Raw genomic sequence first — 21,000 nt, 5'->3', positions numbered from 1 at the left:
TTCCCGCCGAGTCTCCAATTCCCCTTCCCGGGCTACGCCCAGCTGACAGTGGATAGTATACCCGAGGGATCAAGCTCAATCGGCATGGGTTCGCACCCTATCAGACTGGGAGTGTGTCAACACTAAGTTGACACCACATAAAGGTTCCTACACCATGTTTGTGGTAGGAGACGACATTCCAACTCCATGTACATCAAAGGTCATGGAGTTAACCTTACAAGCAGCAATGGAAGAGAAACCAATGCCTCAGCTCAGGGAGACAGATCCAACCTCTCTGCTCTTCCCTGGAGACCTGGAGTGCTGGGCAGATGCCCCAGCAACATTCACAGTGGGCAAGCTCAACCCAGACTGTGCTTCCGCTCAGCTCAGGGAGCGCTTACCCAGGATTCTGGAGGCCATGATTAAGGCGGAATACGATCAAAATGTAGACTGAGCAGGTCCATCAACTCAGTCACTACAGCAGAGATGACATCCATTGTCTATGCTGAGGAGTCCCTATTCCGGGTCTTAATGAAGTCGCTGTTACAGACCCTCCAATGCGATGTATATGACTGCCGTTGCCAGAAGGAACTGCAGGAAGCATGTTTTAGCCGATGCTTCCATCAGGCATGAGCCCAACAGGCTCATTAAGGCTCCAATATGGGGAGCCAACCTATTCCCAGATAGCATGGTGAATAGTGTTCTCGGGGAAGCGGCCAGGGCTAACCAGAACCTTCGGGATTGCTGGGGCCTTATTTCAAAGAGGAAATTTGAACCCTCCGGAGTGCATCCCAAAGGTAGGAAGAGGCTTAGGAAGTTCCAGTCCTTCCAGACCTCCCAGCCCCAAGCAGTGGTGCAGGCAGTCCCTGTAGGCCAGGTTAGTCAGCCTTCAACGTCAAAGGCTCAACCTCAGAAACAATTTGTCTTGTTGCAGATCCAGCCGTCTCAACAACCCCAGAGTTCGGCTACGTTTGTTGCATCCCCGGCCTTCAACGCTTCCTTTGAATCACAAGGGGCATTTCAAGGTTATAATAGATTTGCAAGGGGTAGCAGGGCAAGAGGGGCCTTCCGGCACAGAGCTGGCGTCAGAGCCTCCGCTAGAGGAAGAGGTTTCCGAGGAAGCAGAGGAAGTAGGACCTCATCCAGCCTGTGAGAATCCCCAGGTAGGTGGGAGACTGTACCTCTTCTGGGACTGTTGGACGTTCAGCCAGGGTGTCCAGACGTCCCGTAATTGACAGGATTGTCCCGTATTTATGACATTTGTCCCGTGTCCTGTATGGACCCTCCCCGGGACGCCTTTTGTCCTGTATTTTCAATATCTAAAAAGAAAAAAAAAATACAATAAACTAGCGAAATTTTGCAGAGTACCAGGTAAAGGCGCATCAACGTGAACGTTGCATGATTCATCAATCAGTGTTAAACATTCGCTTGTACCGACTGAGAGCACATGAGGGCAAGCCAGGCGTGTATCTGATTTTTTAAACATAAGGCAGCATGTCCGAGTCCGACAAAAAGTGCAACAAAAAAGTGAAGCGAGAATGTACTTTTAGACAAGAATGGCTAAATGACACTGATTTAAAGCAATGACTCGTTATGGCAAGTCACTTTTGTTATTAATATCCTTCAAAGCTGCAAAACAAGCTTGATTGCAATATTCTAATGCTTTGACACATGTAATGAGCGGCTGTTTGTAGCAAAATCTACAATGAATGCACTTTAAAACAAAAGAAAAGTCAATAAAGAAGGCTGAGAAGGACTTTGCCTGTGTCACTGCGTGCATAACTTCACATAAGTTGTGTCTATATTGTTCAACTACCTCTTCAATTTAAGTGTCCCGTATTTCAATTTTCAAAATCTGGTCACCCTGCGTTCAGCACGTTGGCCCACAGTATAATATCAAAAGGCCTGGGGTGCAGTTGGATAAAAGGGCCTCCTCCACCAACCAGTTTCTACCAAATTCCAACGGCCAAATTCCCCATGGGGCCGTCACCACCTCTATAGATCTTACAGATGCTTACTATCATGTTCCGGTAGCAAGGCATTTTTCTCCCTTCCTAGGCTTCAAACTAGGAAACCAGGCTTACGCCTTCAAGGTCATGCCATTCGGGCTTCATATAGCGACCAGAATATTTACAAAGATAGCAGAGACAGTAGTGCAGGAACTAAGAGCTCAAGGAATAATGCTAGTAGCTTATCTAGACGACTGGCTCATTTGGGCAACCGGCGACAAGGAATGTCACAGGGCGACAGCCAAAGTAATAAAATTTCTAGAATATCTGGGATTCCAGATAAATAGGAAAAAGTCCTGCCTTGTCCCGGCGTCACGCTTTCAATGGTTGGGAATACAATGGGACCTGACCACACACAAGCTATCTATCCTGCCGGAGAAGCGCAGACAGATAGCGAAAGTTACGAGACGATTCCTCAAGGACAAGCAGCATCTCGGAGGACCCAAGAAAGAGTCCTAGGTTCACTTCAGTATGCTTCAGTAACAGACGTTCTGTTGAAAGCCAAACTGAAGGACATCAACTGGGTATGGCGGACAAGAGCCAACAGGAGGCTCAGAGACAAAATCTCCTGGATCCCACCGATACTGCGGAAGAGACTTCGTCCCTGGACGAAAGTCACGAGCCTGGCAAAGTGGTGCTGATACGATTCCCTCTGCTGTCTTTAGTAGTCCACACAGACGCCTCACTAAGCGGTTGGGGGTTGCAATTCTCAGTACAAGAAGGTTCAAGGGACATGGTCGATAGCATTCCGCCAGCTCCATATCAATGTACTAGAAGCCATGGCCGTATTTCTGACCCTGAAACGACTAACTCCAGCCAGAAATATTCACATCAGACTAGTCTTGGACAGTGCAGTAATAGTTCACTGCATAAACAGATGAGGTTCCAAGTCGAGCCACATAAATCATGCGATGGTGGCAGTCTTTTCGCTAGCAGCGAAATACCATTGGCATCTGTCAGCCTGGCAGGAGTACGGAATGTTATCGCGGACGCACTGTCCAGAACAACTCCGCTGGAGTCAGAATGGTCCCTAGATGTAAGGTCATTTAATTGGATTTGCCAACAAATTCCGGCCCTTCAAGTAGACCTGTTTGCCACGGAATCCAACCACAAACTACCGTGTTATGTGGCTCCCAATTTGGACCCTCTGGCTCACGCCACAGATGCGATGTCCATAGATTGGAACAATTGGCAGAGGATTTACCTATTTCCACCAATAAACCTTTTAATGAAAGTTCTAAACAAACTCAGATCTTTCAAAGGACAGATAGCGTTGGTAGCTCCCAACTGGCCAAAGAGCAATTCGTTTCCTCTTCTAGTAGAGTTGAGACTCCGCCCCAAGCGGATTCCCAACCCGAGGCTGACTCAAATAGTACAAGTGAGGACTGTGTCAGCTTCCTCAAGAATTCAGCATGTCCTAACTTTATGGACTAAATGAAGTTTGCAGCACAAAAGGATGCCAATATTGACCCTCTAAACACTTTGTTCCTAGAGTCAGACAAAAGAGAATCGACACTACGGCAGTATGATTCGGCAGTGAGGAAGTTAGCCACCTTTCTAAAAGACTCAGAGGTTCAGACAATGACTACGAATCTGGCAGTTTCATTCTTTAGAACTCTGTTTGAAAAAGCTCTAGCTGTTTGAAAAAGGTCTAGCAGCTAGTACCATTACCACAACTAAATCCGCCTTGAGAAAGATATTTCAGTTTGGCTTTAACATTGATTTAACAGATTCGTACTTCTCGTCTATCCCGAGAGCTTATGCCAGGCTGAGACCGGTAGACCGTCCTCACATGGCCTCCTGGTTTTTAAACGACGTACTCAGGCGAGCTTCAGACACTGATAACGAATCATGCTCATAGATAACCCTTCTCAGGAAAACATTATTCTTAGTGAGTCTGGCCTCAGGAGCCAGAATATCTGAACTGTCGGCTCTCTCCAGAGAACCAAACCATATTGATTTCCTCCCGTCTGGAGAAGTTCTGCTCTCCCCAGATCGAAAATTCTTAGCAAAGAACGAAGACCCACAGAACAGGTGGTCTCCATGGAAGATTGTCCCTCTTCCACAAGATCTATCTCTATGCCCTGTAAATGCGTTGAAAACCTATCTGAACAGAACTTCTAAAAAGTCTTTGGGCCCCCTATTTATTAGAGAGAATGGTGGAACCATTTCCCTGAAGGCCATCAGACAACATGATACCAGGGCAGTGGCTACCTCAGTTAATTATTTTCATCATATGAACTTTGATGACCTTAAAAAATATACGGGTTGGAAATCTCCGACAGTATTTAAACGCCACTATTTAAAATCTTTAGAGGCCCTTAGATATTCGACAGTGGCAGCAGGGAACATTGTTCCCCCTGATACAGCCTAGTTATATAATGGTAAATTTACTATTCTTAATTTGTTCACAATTGCCTTTTAGTACTTTCTCTCTCCTACCTGCCTCATTTGTAATTCCTTCCTTTTACTTTTTGCCCTGAACTGGATTGCATACCAACCCACTCCTGTATTGTACATAGTCTATTAAGATTGTCTTGTATATATTAACTATTGTACTCCATGGTGGTGGTATAGTCTTGGTCATACCAGAATTTTGTACATTTATATTTTTGTTATTATAATGTCGTAATATTAAGAAACATTATTGATAAGGAGCTATATTAAAATGCATTAACAGTCAAATAAATTTTATTTCTCCTTTCAGAAGCTTTGTTTACACTCTATTTGCCAAGCTTGTGTGGCCAATTCTCTGTTACTATTTCAATGGACGACACAGGTCTAGCCCAGAAAAGGGATTTTGACAAAGGAAAAATCTATTTCTGGGTGAGGACCTGTGTCGCCCAGTGAACCCATCCCCCTCTTTTTCCTCACCCTGAACTGGCCCAAGCTTGGGTGTGTATTTCAGGAATGATCGGGCAGGGCGATAGTAGTAGCAGTAGCGGGTGGTAGATGGCCGTTGGAACGGCTCCTCCATAGACCAGGGGAATTTGAGAAAGGAGATGTCTAATTGGCAGGGGACCTCTGGTAGTGGCTTTCACTCGCCCCAGATACTATACCGATGCCCTATGAGGGTGAGCAAGCCGGGTAGGAACCCTGGCATTCCATATGGCTTTTTCTCTTGTATATTTAGCAATTATTTATACTTTAGAAATGAGTGCTATAAGGAGCATTTAACTGGGCGACACAGGTCCTCACCCAGAAATAGATTTTTGCCTTTGTCAAAATCCCTTATATATATATATATATATATATATATATATATATATATATATATATATATATATATATGTATATATATATATATATATATTATATATATATATATAATATATATATAGAGATGTAGATAAATAGATATATATGATATATATATAGATTGAGTATATATTATGATATAGATATATCTATATATATAATATAGATAGTATATATATAGCTATATATTAGACGGAATGAATATATATATATAGATCTAATATATATATATCTATATATATATATATATATATATATATATATATATATATATATACTATATATATATATATATATATATTATATTAATATATATATATATATATATATATACTATATATATATATATATATATATATATATATATAATAATAGTTTTTGTATAATCACTAAAAAACATTAAACACAACAGGTGTACTAGATATCCACATATATATATATATATATATATATATATATATATATAATATATATATATATATATATCACACTTAAAAAAAACAACAAAAGTTTTTGTCTTTAATCAACTAAAAAAACATAAATATTAGCAATATATATATATATATATATGTATATATATATATATATAATATATACATATACATATACTATACATACAGGCAGTCCCCAGGTTACGACGGTCTCGGCTTACGACGTTCCGAGGTTACGACGCTTTTCAATTATATTCATCAGACATTATTTCCAGGGTTATGACTCCTACAACAATCATCTGGCAGATGAAATATGGCACCAAAAATGATAAAATAATCGATATTTGAATTTTTTTTTTATGAAAAATGCCATAAGAATGCAGTTTACATAGTTATCAATGCACCCAAAGCATTAAAAGTAAGGTTTTCTTAGGATTTTTGATGATGTTCTGGCTTACGACGATTTTCAGCTTGCGATGCATCTCAAGAACGGAACCCCCATTGTAACCCGGGACTGCCTATATATATACATACATATATATATATATATATATATATATATATATATATATATATATATATATATACATATATATATATATATATACACTTAAAAACAACAACAGGTTTTTGTACTTTAATCACTAAAAAAACATAAATACTAGCAATACTATTTAGTATTCTATTTTCTTGCCCTTTACTTCATCAACAGGGTTAAAATAATCAATGCACTGACCACCAGATGCAACAACAGTGCTTAATTACTGTAGAACCTTAAAACAATACTAATAATATGTATACATACCTCTTGCCATTGACATCAGGGACTATATGTTTATGTATTGAAATATTTATATGACAATATTATTGTGATATAAATATTTCAATACATGAACATATTGAAATTGATACTTATATGAACACCTTCTTATACCAGATTACATCTAACATAAGCTTGCCACGTGTAACCCCAGTGACTTTGCTAAGCAAACAGCCAATTAAAAAAATAGTCTTGTCCACCTTAATACTAATTTTCCATACATAAATACCAACCATGTAGATATATTATTTTTAATCCATACCACACTACTGCATTACCACCTGTTAAAATGATAATAAAAAAAACTACTATAGCCACCTGGGGTAGTATATTCGACAATAGAAAAGTCTCCTAGTCATTCACTAGTCTTAAGTGTCACTTGAATGATTACAGTATATCCTTCCAGAACAATCTTTGAAGAGGAAAAACTCAAAGGTACAAGCTGAAATAAACTAAAGGGGAAAGGTTGTCTATTTTCTGTCAATGAGAAGAAACTGAAAAAAATTAAATTTGATAAAAAAAAACTTTAAAAGATTTAAATAAATAAATACTTTTAAATAAGGAAATCTCAGACTTTTTCATACAAACCTCTTCACAAACGCCTTGCCTTTAATTACAACCCATTTCTCCCCCCCTTACTGATGGAGTAAACTTCTTTTCCCTTTCTGTATAAAAAAAGAGAAAAACTACCACACCGTGCCATTCTTCTTGAGAGACCTTATCATGGAAACCCATTCTCTAATTGAAGAGGAGGTCTTAACGTCCTTCTAAGCTAAGGCTCGTGAGATCAGGGTAGTCGCCACTTCATTAGCTTTCATGCACAATTTATCTTTATCTTCGATTCTACAGGCAACTTAATCGAGGTTTAAGTTAACCTTCACTACTCATTAAGGTATGAAGCTTCTCTTCCCTCTGTTTCTCTTTGCCATGAACTTAGTGTCAAGTCTTAGGGGATCTTGGTGGTACTGTGTACCAAGAGTGTCCACAAGTCTTAGTTTTAATGGATGGGTTGTGGTTTGTTATATGGTGTAGGTTTCGTTGGTGTGTTTACCTCTGATCGATTGTTTTATGGTGCTGCAAAACCCCTACTGATGTAGAAGTGTGTCAGGGTTACTTTGCCACACCCTACGTGGTTAAGATGAGTGCCGACCAGAGGTAGTCTCGTCATACAGTATCTCTCTTACCGGGTAAAGAACAACCATTGTACCAATGCTAGTAATTTCTATCATCTAACTCATTTACATCCATAGTGTTTTGGGGTAGAAAAGTCTATGTATCCCACCTCTTTGTCAATTTGGGATTCAGCAGTGTAATTATGTACTTGGTAAGTTTATATATACTTACCAAGTACAGGCAGTGCCCGGTTATTGGCGATTCAGTTTTATGGTGTTGTATAGCACCGATTTCCGGTTATCGGCGCCGATAATAGAGTATTGGCGCTGATACATATCTAACAGAGGTGCCATTAACCAGTTTTCAGTGCCAAAATCCGGTTATCAGCAATTTTGCTTATCAGTCAAACCCTCCCTCCTCTCCTCATATTAACAAAAGGGCAAAAACCATTCAAGTCTTTGCTGAAGTTGTTCCTCTCTTACCCTGAAAGTGGGCGGGGTCGAGTCACCTACACTGTGACTTTCAACATTTTTGAGCTGCTGGCAAGTGAAACTGTGAGCAATATAATTATTTGGTAAGTATATAAAACTTTATTTTATATTTTATTATAAATATGTCATTTTTATAAGATGAAATTTTATATATATGTACTTACCAAATAGTTACTGAATCGGAACCCACCCTCCTCCCCGCTGATGGACATAAGGGATGAACAGATTGAGGTTATCTGCTAAAGTTGTTCTTAATATTCCTGCTAGTGTGTGAAACTAGCCACCTACACAGACATTTGAAGTGTTATCTGCAAATTTTGAATTCAGTTTGCCGTACAAGTGGAACAAATAGCTATGTAATTATACCTGAAGTATGTATATTTTATTAAATTTTATTTTATTATGAAATTGTCATTTTTCTTTACAGGACCAGAACAAATAGAAAATGAGGCTGACAGGATTGTCCCATCTTTTAGTGGAACAACTTGCTATAATTGCAGCCTTATTAGCATACCTCACAGGTATTGTCAGCGTCCGACCACATCCTATACCTCCAGAAGATCCTTTTGCTACTCAAGAGCAAGGAAGGTTAGTATTTTTGATTAACTAATTAACCCTCTTACGCCGACTGGACGTATTTTACGTCGACATTTTTTGTCTCCCGTGTGCCGACTGGACGTATTTTACGTCGACTTACAAAAGTTTTTTTTAAAATTCGCGGAAAAATACTTATTGGCCTACCAGCCTAAAACTTTTGAATCACGCGTCTTGGGGGATGCTGGGAGTTCACGGATCAAGGTGTTGTTTTGTTTACAATCGTTACGCAGGCGCGCAAGCGCGAATTTCTTTCTTGCCGCACTAAAAAGTATCTGTGACACATCTCGGAAATTATTTCGTCACTTTGACATAATTTTTGTACCATTGTAAATTAGCCGTTACATGAAGTATTATATATGAAAACGTGCGCATTTTTATGGAGAATACAACAATAAAATACTCATGATTGTAGCTTTTATCAGTTTTGAGATATTTTCATATAAATAACGATAATTGCCAAAATTTCAACCTTAGGTCAACTTTCACTCTACAGAAATGGTCGAAAAACGCAATTGTAAGCTAAAACTCTTATATTTTAGTAATATTCAATCATTTACCTTCATTTTGCAACTAATTGGAAGTCTCTAGCACAATATTTAGATTTATGGTGAATTTATGAAAAAACTTTTTCCTTACGTCCGCGCGGTAACTCTTCCGAAAAAAATCATACATGCGATTGTGGTAATGTTTGCACCATTTTAAAATTAGTCGTTATATAAAGTTTTATATATGGAAATGTGTGCAATTTCATGCACAATACAACTAAAAACAACCCATGGTTGTAGCTTTTATCAGTTTTGAGATATTTTCATATAAATAACGATAATTGCCAAAATTTCAACCTTCGGTCAACTTTGACTCTACCGAAATGGTCGAAAAACGCAATTGTAAGCTAAAACGCTTATATTCTAGTAATATTCAAGCATTTACCTTCATTTTGCAACAAATGGGAAGTCTCTAGCACAATATTTCGATTTATGGTGAATTTATGAAAAAAATAACATTTTCTTTACGTCCGCGCGGTAACTCTTCCGAAAAGATCATACGTGTGATTGTGGTAATGTTTGCACCATTTTAAATTAGCCGTTACATAAAGTTTTATATATGAATATGTGCGCAATTTCATGAAGAATACAACAAAAAATAATTAAAGGTTGTAGCTTTTCTCATTTTTGAAATATTTTCATATAAATCACGATAAATAGAAAAAAACCACGTTCGGTCAACTTTGACTCTACCGAAATGGTCGAAAAACGCAATTGTAAGCTAAAACTCTTACAGTCTAGTAATATTCAATCATTTATCTTCATCTTGAAACAAATTTGAAGTCTCTAGCAAAATATTTACATTTATGGTGAATTTAAAAAAAAATCTTTCCTTTCCTCCGCGCGCGGATTCTCCGCCGCAAATCTCCGAAATGCGTACGTACCATTCTCTGAATATTTGCTCCGTTTCATATTAGGCATTTCATAGAGTTTTATATATGAAAATGTGCGCAATTTTATGTAATGTAGAATAAAACGAAAAATATTTGAAGGCTGTAGCTTTTCTTATTTCCGAAATAATTGCATATAAAAAAAATATATATAAAAAAATTCGACATTCGGTCAACTTTTAACTCATCAGATATGGTCAAAAACTGCAATTGTAAGCTAATACTCTTACAGTATAGTAATGTTCAGTCATTTGTCTTCATTTTGAAAGAAATTTGAAGTCTCTAGGACAATATTTAGATTTATGGTGAATTTTTGAAAAAAATATTTGTTTACGTCCGTGCGTTACGAATTCATGCATTATTTTGTGATAATATTTTCTCTGTGTTGCTTTTATCGTTTTACAATGTGTTATATACCAAAATGATCGCAATTTAGTGTACATTACAACGAAAAAAAGTAACTTGTTACCTTTAATCATTTTGCGCACAGCGCTATTTGAATACAATTATATATGAAATTTCGTTTTTTCGCTATCATATATCGCATTATTTATATATGATAATGATAATTTTTTTCATTTCTGATGGTTGTATACTAAACTTCAGCCAATGACAAAAAAAGGAGCCAAAAATGAACTTTTAATCTTGAAAACTAAGCGCGCTGTGATTTTTTGAAAAAAATATTTTTTCCGCTTCTGCGCTCACTCTGAAACACCTCCGGCACACGGGAGACAATTTTTTTTTTACCGCTTCGGCGTAAGATGGTTAATTATAATTTTTATTGTAGTGTCTTACCAAACAATTATACAGCCGTGATTTCCACGAGCAGCATGAGACTAAATTCAAATTTGGTGCGTAGGCGTCGCCAACACTTGTGGTGATGATGTCATCTCCCTCCACTTGCGGGAGAACCAGGTACAACTGCCCAGGTGAATCCAATTCTTTTCCTGCCGGCGTCTGGTGAACATCAGTGGTCAGTGCGGTTGGATGACTTTGCTTCGTTTTTTTCTGGTGGACTTGATCTTCAGAATTGGTGAAGTACTCTTATTTGGCGTTGTTGTTAATTTGTATATTTAGGCATTGCCATGTCGGATTCTAGTCCGTCGGGAGTTAGGTTTTACACCTCAGGATGTAAAACTAGATTATCCAAATCAGAGTATGATTCTCACACTAAATGTGTTAAGTGTAGGGGACAGGTTTGTTCAGCAGATCGAACATGTAACGAGTGTAGTGATTGGACTGAATCTCAATGGAAGTTTTTTAGTTCATACTCAGAGAAATTAGCGAAAGACAGAATTAGGAAAGCAGCACTTAGGGAAAGAAAGCTTAGCACAGCTTCTGTTCTTGCGATGCATCTGTTCCTTCTGTTTCTGTTTCTCCTCAAATTATTATGTCTCCTTTAACTACACCTCCTATTCCTCCTACTAGCCCCCCTTCTCCGGCTTCCCGTGTAGTTTCTTCCGACACCATTGCCAGTCTGGAATTGAGGTTCGATCAGAAATTTTCAGTACTAGCGAATACGGTTATGCAACTGGGTAATTCGGTTAAGACGTTTTTGGAGAAAGCAGTCTCAGGTAACAGTGTAGTTGAGGGTGCGTCTGTCTGTCCTGACACGTCTCCTAGACAAAGGTCACTGTCCAGCTCCCCCGCACCGGGGAGAAGACATACCGGAAGTCCAAGGGAGACGATCGGGAGTTGCCCACAGACAGGCGCCTCTCTTGTTTATACTGTTGCGCCTCAACAGGACTCAAGTAAGCATTGGAAAGGCGTTGCGGTTAGATGCCTTTCGACTGATTCAAGCGATTCGTCTCCGGTCGCGCGCCGCACGTGGCTAGATTAGTCCGTTTTGCGTTCCTTAAAGAGGCGTTCAGGCGCTGATTCTTCGCCTCCTCCAGTCAATCGGTATAAGGAGCCTGAGAGTAGTGTTGCGCCTCAGCCGTTAGTGGCTCGTTCTTTGCCTCAAGCTGTTCCCTTTTCGGCTCCATGTACAAGTAGAGATCGTGGCTTTAGCGCTGTAGTATCGTCACCTTGCCGATCTAAGGGTATTTCCTTAGTTGCTTTTTTGCCTGTTGCGCCTGCTGCGCCTGTTTCGCCTCGAATTTCGGCTGCTCCGAGCGAGGCGCAAGTAGTTTTTCTTCCTCCTGAAGAGCATTTAGTCTCTTCCAAGCCTTCTTTACCTGTTATTGATACTTCTTTGGCGCCTTTGCGCAAGCAGTTAGAGATGTTAACTAACTGGATGAATGAGTCCAAGGGTAGTTCGAAGCCTTCAGATCCTGTGGTAGTTCTGTCTACTTCTTCGGCAGTATCAGAGAATGAGGAAGATGGAGAGGAGGAGGATTCACATCACCTTTCGTGTTATTCACGTCTCCTTAGGTATCTTCTGGTTTCTTTTCCAGATTATTTTGAGAAAGCGGCTCCGCGCTCCCCGACTTCGACTTTTTTGATGGGGAAGAAAACTTCGGACCCTCTCCTCCCAAAACTTGTTCTTTCTAAAGCAGTTAGACATTCGTTGAAAGAGATGGGAAATGGATGTCTATGAAAAGAGACTTAGGGAAGGCTCTTTTTGCTTACCCTCCCTCTAGGTTGCTTCGTAAGAGGTATAGGTTTTACATAACTGGGGAAGCTCCTTCTCTGGGAGTTTCTGCCTCCTTCCAGGGAGACTTCTCCAGTTTAATTGACTCCTCTGGAAGACCTGCTTTTGCCGCAGCAAAAGTTTTCTTTACAGCGCCTGAGTTAGACCACGTTGTAAAGAACCAATTTAAACTTTTGGGAATATTTAGCTTTCTTGATTGGACTATTGGCGCTTTAGCGGCCAAGATTGAAGACTGTCCTTCTCTTTCACAGGACTTAGTGGAGGATTGGATTGGTGTTCTGTCCTGTGTGGACAAATCCATTAGGGATGGATGTGATGAATTAGCTTCGCTCATCGCCTTTGGTACCCTTAAGAAAAGGCAACTTTGGTGCTCCTATGCTTTTAAAGGGGTCACTTCTCAACAGAAGTCTGCTCTTTTGTTTGCTCCTTTTGTGAAAGATAACCTCTTTCCAGACGATGTAGTGTCATCAATTTCGTCTGCTCTAGATAAGAAATCGACTTCTGATTTGCTAGCACAGTCTACTAAGAGACCTAAAGCTCCTTCAGCGGCTGTTTCTTCCGTTTCCCCTCTGGCCCAGGCGCCCTTTCGAGGGAGAAAACCCAAGCGCTTCATTCGGCCGAAGTCTAATTTGCGACCTCAGTCAAAGACCTCGGCCAAGGTCAACAAACCTTCCAAGTGAAAGCTCGGTTCTTCATGCACTAGTGGGAGGCAGGCTGGGTCTGTTTTGGGAGGAATGGGAAAACAGAGGAGCAGAAGCCTGGGTAGTTCAAGTACTCAAGTTCGGCTACCGTATTCCTCTCGTTTCACCTCCCTCACTCTCACCTGTGCCAATTCCATTCCGGGCATACTCTCCAGGCTCAGACAAATTTCTGGCGCTAGCCGCGGAAGTGGAAGCGCTTATTCTCAAAGAGGCTATAGAGCAGATAGAGGGGGAATTTCCTCCGGGGTTTTACAATCACCTTTTTGTAGTTCCCAAGTCATCTGGGGGCTGGAGGCCTGTGTTGGATGTGAGCGCCTTGAACTTGCATGTCCAGAAAACAAAATTTCATATGGAGACCACTCGGTTGGTTCTGGAGTCCATCAGACAAGGGGATTGGATGGTTTCTCTGGACATGCAAGACGCTTATTTTCACATTCCGATACATCGCAAATCTCGGAAGTACCTGAGGTTCATGTTCGAAGGCAAGGTGTTTCAGTTTGGGGCGCTTTGCTTCGGACTGGTGACCGCTCCTCAAGTATTCACCAGGGTTCTGTCCCCGATAGGCAGCTGGCTTCACATCTTAGGAGTAAGAATCTCCCTCTATCTGGACGATTGGCTTCTTCGGTCGGAGTCAGAGAGTCGGTGCATGAAGGGCCTAGGAACAACTCTGGCTCTTGCCAGAAAGTTAGGAATTCTGGTCAACAAATGGAAGTCTCAGTTTGGGGATGACTCTGAATGCTCAAGTTTTTCGGGCTTTTCTGTTCCCGAAGAGGGTCCAAGGCTGCCTGGAGACAGTTCAAGAGTTCTTGGACAAAGAGGTAAGTTCTGCCAATCAGTGGATGAGGCTCCTGGGCAAGTTGACTTCGGTGGAGAAATTCGTGAAGTTGGGAAGACTGCACATCAGACCTCTGCAGTTCTTTCTGAGGACTTCTTGGTGCAGGAAGACAACCGGACTCGATTACCTTTCCTGTCACAAACCAAATAAAAGAAGATCTAAGGTGGTGGCTGTCTCGGGCAAGATTGGAAGAAGGGTTAGATTTACGACCCATCCTCCCGAACCTACAGTTCTTTTCTGACGCGTCGGACACAGGTTGGGGAGCCCTGCTGGGAAATCACCGTGCTTCAGGAGCTTGGTCAGCGAAGGAGAAGAAGTTCCACATAAATGTAAAGGGACTTCTAGCAATTTTCCTGGGGCTAAGACAGTTTCGGAACTTAGTAGAAGGGCAGATAGTGGCAGTGCATTCCGACAACTCCACGGCGCTCTCGTGCTTGCGGAAATGGGGGGGACTCAGTCTTTCACTCTGTACGAAGTAGCCAAGGATCTCCTCATGTGGACAAATGAGGCAAGTGTTCAGCTAGTTCCGAAATTTGTTCCGGGAAAGATGAATGTCCTGGCGGACGAGTTAAGTCGTCAACAGCAAGTGTTACCACTGGAGTGGAGTTTGGACGACAAGATTTGTCAGAGACTTTGGCTCCTTTGGGGACGACCGTCCATAGACCTGTTCGCGACATCAAGGAACAATCGTCTTCCTCTCTTTTGTTCTCCAGTTCCAGACCCTCTAGCTTGGTCGGTAGACGCAATGCTGTTGGATTGGTCGGGTCTGGACGCTTATGCATTCCCTCAGTTTGGACTAATAAGAGAGGTACTGAACAAGTTCATGTCACACAACAATGTAACACTGACGTTAATCGCTCCCTTTTGGCCCAGGAAAGAGTGGTTCCCGAACCTTCTCCAGTTGTTGGTAGACTTCCCCAAACTTCTTCCTCCAGAGAAGTGGCTTCTCAAACAACCTCACTTCAAGAGGTACCACCAAAACCTGTCCGCTCTAGCTCTGACAGGGTTCAGACTGTCCGGAATCTTGTCAGAGCGAAAGGGTTTTCAAGAAGAGCTGCAGAAGCTATCGCTCGTTGTAGGGGAGAGTCTTCTAACAAGCTCTATCAAGGTAAGTGGAGAATCTTCAGAGAGTGGTGTAGAGGCGCTAAAGTCTTTACTTCTGCGACCTCTTTAACAGAAATAGCAGATTTTCTTCTATTTCTTAGGGAATCAAAGAAACTAGCTCCCTCTACGATCAGAGGATATAGAGCTATGCTTTCTTCTGTTTTTCGACACCGGGGTTTGGATATTTCCTCCAACCCAGATCTGTCGGACCTCATTAGGTCTTTCGAAACCACTAAGTTCCCTCAAGATACAGTGGCTTGGAACTTAGATGTGGTGCTTAAGTTCCTCATGGGTCCACCGTTTGAACCTTTGAAGTCTGCTTCACTTAGGAACTTGACTAGGAAGACTTTTTCTTATTGCCCTAGCTTCTGCAAAGAGTGTCAGCAAATTGCACGCTATAGACAAAAGAGTCGGTTTCTCTCAAGGGAATGCTGTATTTTCAGTCTCTAACTTTTCTAGCCAAAAACGAGAATCCGTCTAATCCTTGGCCTAGGAGTTTTGTGGTTAGGAACTTATCTGATTTGATAGGACATGAGGAGGAAGAAAGGCTCATATGTCCAGTCAGGGCAATTAAGCAGTATCTTCTTGCCACTAAAGAGATTAGAGGCCAATCGTCTAAGCTCTGGACCTCGGCTCAAAATCCCTCTCGTCCTTTTTCTAAGAATGCTATATCGTTCTTTATTAGAGAGCTTATCAGGGAAGCTCACTCGCAGTCCGAGAACGAAAATCTTTCCGTTCTGAGAGTTAAAGCTCACGAAGTTAGAGCAGTTGCTACTTCTTTAGCATTTAGAAAGAATTTATCTCTACGATTCTTCAGAATACGTTCTGGAGATCGAATTCGGTTTTTGCGAGCCATTATTTCAAAGAGATAGAAACAGTTTTCGAGAATTGCAGAACGTTGGGTCCAGTTGCAGTTTCTGGCATGGTGTTGGGAGAAACGGCACAGGGGTCGTCACCTCTATGCTAACTTTTCGCCTTGAAATAGGTCGTTGAGTTCAAGGGAAGCTGGGGGTACTGAGTACCTGGGATACCCACCAGTCTGTTAGGTCGGATTTTTAATAAAGGTTGGGTATATATGTTTTTAAATCTGGTGTTGGTGACAAATGTTTTGTATGATTGAATTGCTGGTCTTAGCCCAGGGCAAGGGCAATCTTTGTTGTTGCTATCCTCCGTCAGTCAGCCTTGACTTGCTTGAACTACGGAAGGATTCCCCTCCTGTAGAGGCTACCTTTGGTCAGATACCAAGTCCTCTACAATAGTAAGAAGAGCACCAACCAGAGGCAGTAACAGTCTGCTGTAGCTCTCTTACAAGGTAAGGTACAACAGACACCTTGAGTGTTTACTGGTATTGTCATAAATGTAACTCATTTAGAAATACTTGTGGTCCACTGAATCCCACGTTCCCATCAATGTGTAATCAGCTGTATGATTATTCGGTAAGACGCTACAATAAAAATGGAATTTTCATTAGTAAAATGAAATTTTATTGTATACTTACCAAACAATTATGATTATACCCACCCTCCTCCCCATAGGTGGACGGACGGGCAGAAAGAATTGGATTCACCTGGGCAGTTGTATCTGGTTCTCCCGGGAATGGAGGGAGATGACGTCATCACCACCAGTGTTGGCGACGCCTACGCGCCAAATTTGAATTTAGTCTCCTGCCGCTCGTGGAAATCACGGCTGTATAATTGTTCGGTAAGTATACAATAAAATTTCACTTTACTAATAAAATTCCATTGTTTAGAATATTTCAGAAATCATGTGTATTTAAAGTGTGTGAAATTTTGTTTGATATTGCAATCTTGTTTTTGCCAGAGTACGTATAGGATATCTAGTTTTTTTAAGTAAAAGAAAATTCCCATGCATTTTATATGAGAAAGGTCAGCCAAATTTAACATACAAGATATGAACAACTGATTTTGGTAATGCTGGAAAACTGGTTTCCAAACACCTTCCTGACAAAACTTATTCTCATAATACCTACTTTAGAGTTATATTTTAGTATGTAGTTTACAGTGGTCAGTAACTTCTCAAAAATAATATTACATGCAGTATTCTTCGTACAGCATTCATGCAAATTATGAGAGAAAAGAGCAGTAAATCTCACCCTCAGAAATAAAAACAAACTACTGTCACACCATATCCTAATGGTCACCTATACACCAAATTAGACTTGACTGACATTAAAGCCATGCACCAAAATATCTTACTTAGTAAGATATTTCCTAGCTTTTTCAGATCCTTCATTCTACAGTGCTGCTTCCTAGTGTCCACCAGCATCTGTACTGTAATCTCCAACAACATTCTTAGTTTTTGTACATGAAAACTCACCCAGCAGATATATACTTAGCTATAGACTCGGTCGTCCCGACAGAATTTCAAAACTCGCGGCACACGCGACAGGTAGGTCAGGTGATCCACCATTCCCGCCGCTGGGTGGCTGGGTCTGGAACCATTCCCGTTTTCTAAGCCATAATTTCTCTGTCGGTTGAACGGACAACACCTATTGTTCGTTCCTCCATCTTGGATTTCTACTCGTTTGCCGAGAATTTGGATTGGTTTTTTGGTGACGTATTCTGTTTTTTCTCTGGCTTGGCATACGCTTATTGTGGACTGTTTTTCGACTTTGGTTTTGACTACTCTTTCACGATGTCTGACGCTAAGGCTTCACCTATGTTTAGAGTTTGTAGTAGGGAAGGTTGCAAGGTTAGGCTGCCGAAATCGGCAGTAGATCCTCATAGTATTTGCGCTAAATGCAGAGAGAATGAATGTTCTTTTAATAATACCTGTGTTGAGTGCGAGAACCTAACAGAGCTTGAATGGAAGGAGTTATCTTCATATGTTAGGACGCTTGAGAGAGATAGAGTAAAGAAGGCTTCAGCTAGGTCATCTAGTAGATCTTGTTCTCTAGAACAAGAAGTTAACTCTCCTACTAACGATTTTCCCTTAGCCTCAGCTGCTTCTCCCTGTTCTGAATCCAAAGATTCTTCTTCAGAGAGGGAAAATGTAAAAGCTTCCATCAAGAAACTTCAAGCTCAGTTACGAGCTCTAAATGAAGGTAAGAGTGGTGATAGTGACTTGTGCAGTGTCCCCAGTGCAGTGGAGGGGGCGTCTGACCGGTTCCTCATTGCTCCTAGGCCTAGACCGCTTCCAAACTCCCAGGACCAGGGGAGGAGGAATGTCGAAAGCCGCAGGGAGGATGCAGAACATCCCCAACGGTCAGGCGTCCCTTCGGCAGATCCTGTTGTAAAGTCCCAGGCTGCCTCGGATTGCCGCAGAAAAGGCGTCCTAAGGGAGTGTTTTTCGGCCTCAGACTCTTCCTCTCCTAAACGAGGATGGAGTTCGGCCTCTCTTTCGCGCCCTTTGAAGAGAGCCTGGAAGGCTCCTAAAGGAGACGCGGCTGATTCCAGCCCAGAGCGTTTTCCCGAGAATTGGCCTTCGGTGCCTAAGAAGACGAGACAAGAGGAGCCCTCTCTTCAGGATCCTACGAAGAAGTTTTTGATAAATCTGCAAGAGCAGTTAGCCTCTTTAGTAGGCTCCTTTGCTAAGGATTCGACAAGGAGGAAAGATGTTTCGCTCCCTGTTAAGAGTTCCGCTAAGCGCCCCTCTTCGTATAGGAGAGAACCCTCACAATCTCCAGGGCGTTTATCGCCTTCGTCGAGAGACTTGTCCGACAGGAGTTGTTCTCCTGAGAGGAGAGTTCTTTCGCCCTTTAGGCTTTCTTCTCCAAAGCGCCCTATGACTGGTAAGGCTTTGAATCCTGGTAGACAGGAAGAACGTAGCCTCTCTCCTATGAGACGCCGCGAATCGAGCAGAAGTCTCGATCGGTTTAGGTTCAAGGAACCGGAAGATAGACTAAACCGATTTAGGTATCAGGATCCTTTGGGACTACAGGACCAGGAGCCAGGCAGGCGCAAAGAGGCAGCGAGACGCAAGAAAGGGCGTCAAGAGCCTCTCAAACCACAGGATTCAGGACGTCAGGAGTCTGCTAGAAGGCAGGAATCAGGACGCCATGAGTCAGGACGCCAGGAGTCAGGGCGCCAGGAGTCAGGACGCCATGAGTCAGGGCGCCAGGAGTCAGGGCGCCAGGAGTCAGGACGCCAGGAGGCAGGACGCCAGGAGTACGTTAGGCGTCAAGAGTTAGGGCGCCAAGAGCCTGTTAAGCGTCAGGAATCAGGGCGCAGGGATCCTTTCAAGCGCCCTGAATCAGGGCGCCAGGAGCCTATCAAGCGCCGCGAGTCTGGCGAACCGCAAGGGCCTAGACAACAAGAGTCTAGTAGGCGCAAGAGTGTTTCGGACCGACAGGAGCCTCATTCTTCGTATAGAAGTTCGAACGTTCAGTGCTCCCCTTCTCGGGAAAGGAGTTCTTCTCCCGGGAAGAGCCCGATCACTCCCAAACGTTCTCCTTCAGTGGATCCGTTGGAACAGGTATCGGAAGAGGAGGAGCCCATAGATGTAGCAGTTTCTGACTACAAGAGGCTCTCTCTTTTGCTGCTCAAGGAGTTCGGAGACTCCCTTCATCCTGCTGACCCTCCTTCACCAGGATCTCTGATGTCGAGCACAAAAGCTCACAAGTCGTCTTCCTTCGTCAAGATGTGCCCTGCTCTTTGTATGAAAAAGGCCTTAAAGACCTTTTCAGAGTGGTTGACTTCCAGAAGGGAAGCGGGCAAAACAGTTTTTTCCTGCCCTCCTTCCAAGTTAACAGGTAAACCAGGAAGGTGGTACGAGACCAAAGAACCTATGGGGTTAGGCCTCCCTTCATCCGCAGACGCGGATTTCGCTTCTTTAGTGGACTCTTCCAGGAGGAAGTCTTTGCTTTCTGCTAAAGCAACATGGGGCATGTGTGAGCTGGACCACCTTCTAAAGGGCCTCTTTAAGACCCTGGAAGTCTTCAACTTCATGGACTGGGCTTTGGGAGTGTTAGCTAAGAGAGCTCAGGACACTGACTTTGTCTCCATGGAGGAACTTTCAAGCGTCCTGGCTTGCTTGGACAGAGCGGTTATGGACGGTTCCGTAAAAGTTGCCTCTCTTTTCGGAACGGGAGTCTTAAAGAAGAGATCGGTCTTTAGCTCTTTTCTAGCAAGAGCCGTATCACCCTTACAAAGAACATCTCTTCTTTTTGCACCTTTGTTCCCTCATCTGTTTCCACAGGAGACTGTTAAAGAGGTTGCTAAATCTCTTACGGAGAAGGCAACTCAGGATCTCCTCTCTTGTAGTAGCCATCTTGCTTGGTGAGACGTACCCGCGTGAAGTCAGATTAATCAACAGATATCACAAGTTTAACATACGACTAGAATTTGAGAAATATCTAGAAGTGTTCGTGAACTATCGGTGATAAGATTAGTGTGAAAATAGTAGGATAAAGCGTCTTCTAAGTTAGTTTATCAAGTGTAATACTATAAATCAGAACAAGATGGCAGTAAGTTCCAACTGCGGGAAGAGGTGGCGTAATTTGGCGTGTTTAGCAGATTCGCAATACGATGAGGTAGCAGGAAGGGAACTGGCATTTCTCATCTATGAAATCAGCAACAGTCCTAACCAAAAAGATACAAAAGCATTCATAGATATATTAGAAGGATATAATCCTTCAAACTGGAACAAATCTAATGAAAACATCTTGAAAATAAT

General features: G+C 42.0%; 1 protein-coding gene across 1 annotated transcript in view; it reads left to right on the top strand.

Moving 5' to 3' along the window:
• LOC135211432 (GPI ethanolamine phosphate transferase 2-like) overlaps positions 1–21,000 on the top strand; it is a 468,113-nt gene that overhangs the window by 49,451 nt on the left and 397,662 nt on the right. The window contains exon 2 of the mRNA XM_064244742.1: positions 8,529–8,689. Coding sequence (XP_064100812.1) covers positions 8,547–8,689 — 143 coding nt within the window. The 5' untranslated portion in view covers positions 8,529–8,546. The remainder of the gene's footprint in view (positions 1–8,528; positions 8,690–21,000) is intronic.

This window comes from Macrobrachium nipponense, chromosome 4 (assembly GCF_015104395.2).
Source record: "Macrobrachium nipponense isolate FS-2020 chromosome 4, ASM1510439v2, whole genome shotgun sequence".
In the NCBI taxonomy this organism is placed as follows: Eukaryota; Metazoa; Arthropoda; class Malacostraca; order Decapoda; family Palaemonidae; genus Macrobrachium; species Macrobrachium nipponense.
The sequence above is the reverse complement of the archived record's forward strand: the minus strand, read 5'-3'. Positions and strand labels throughout refer to the sequence as shown.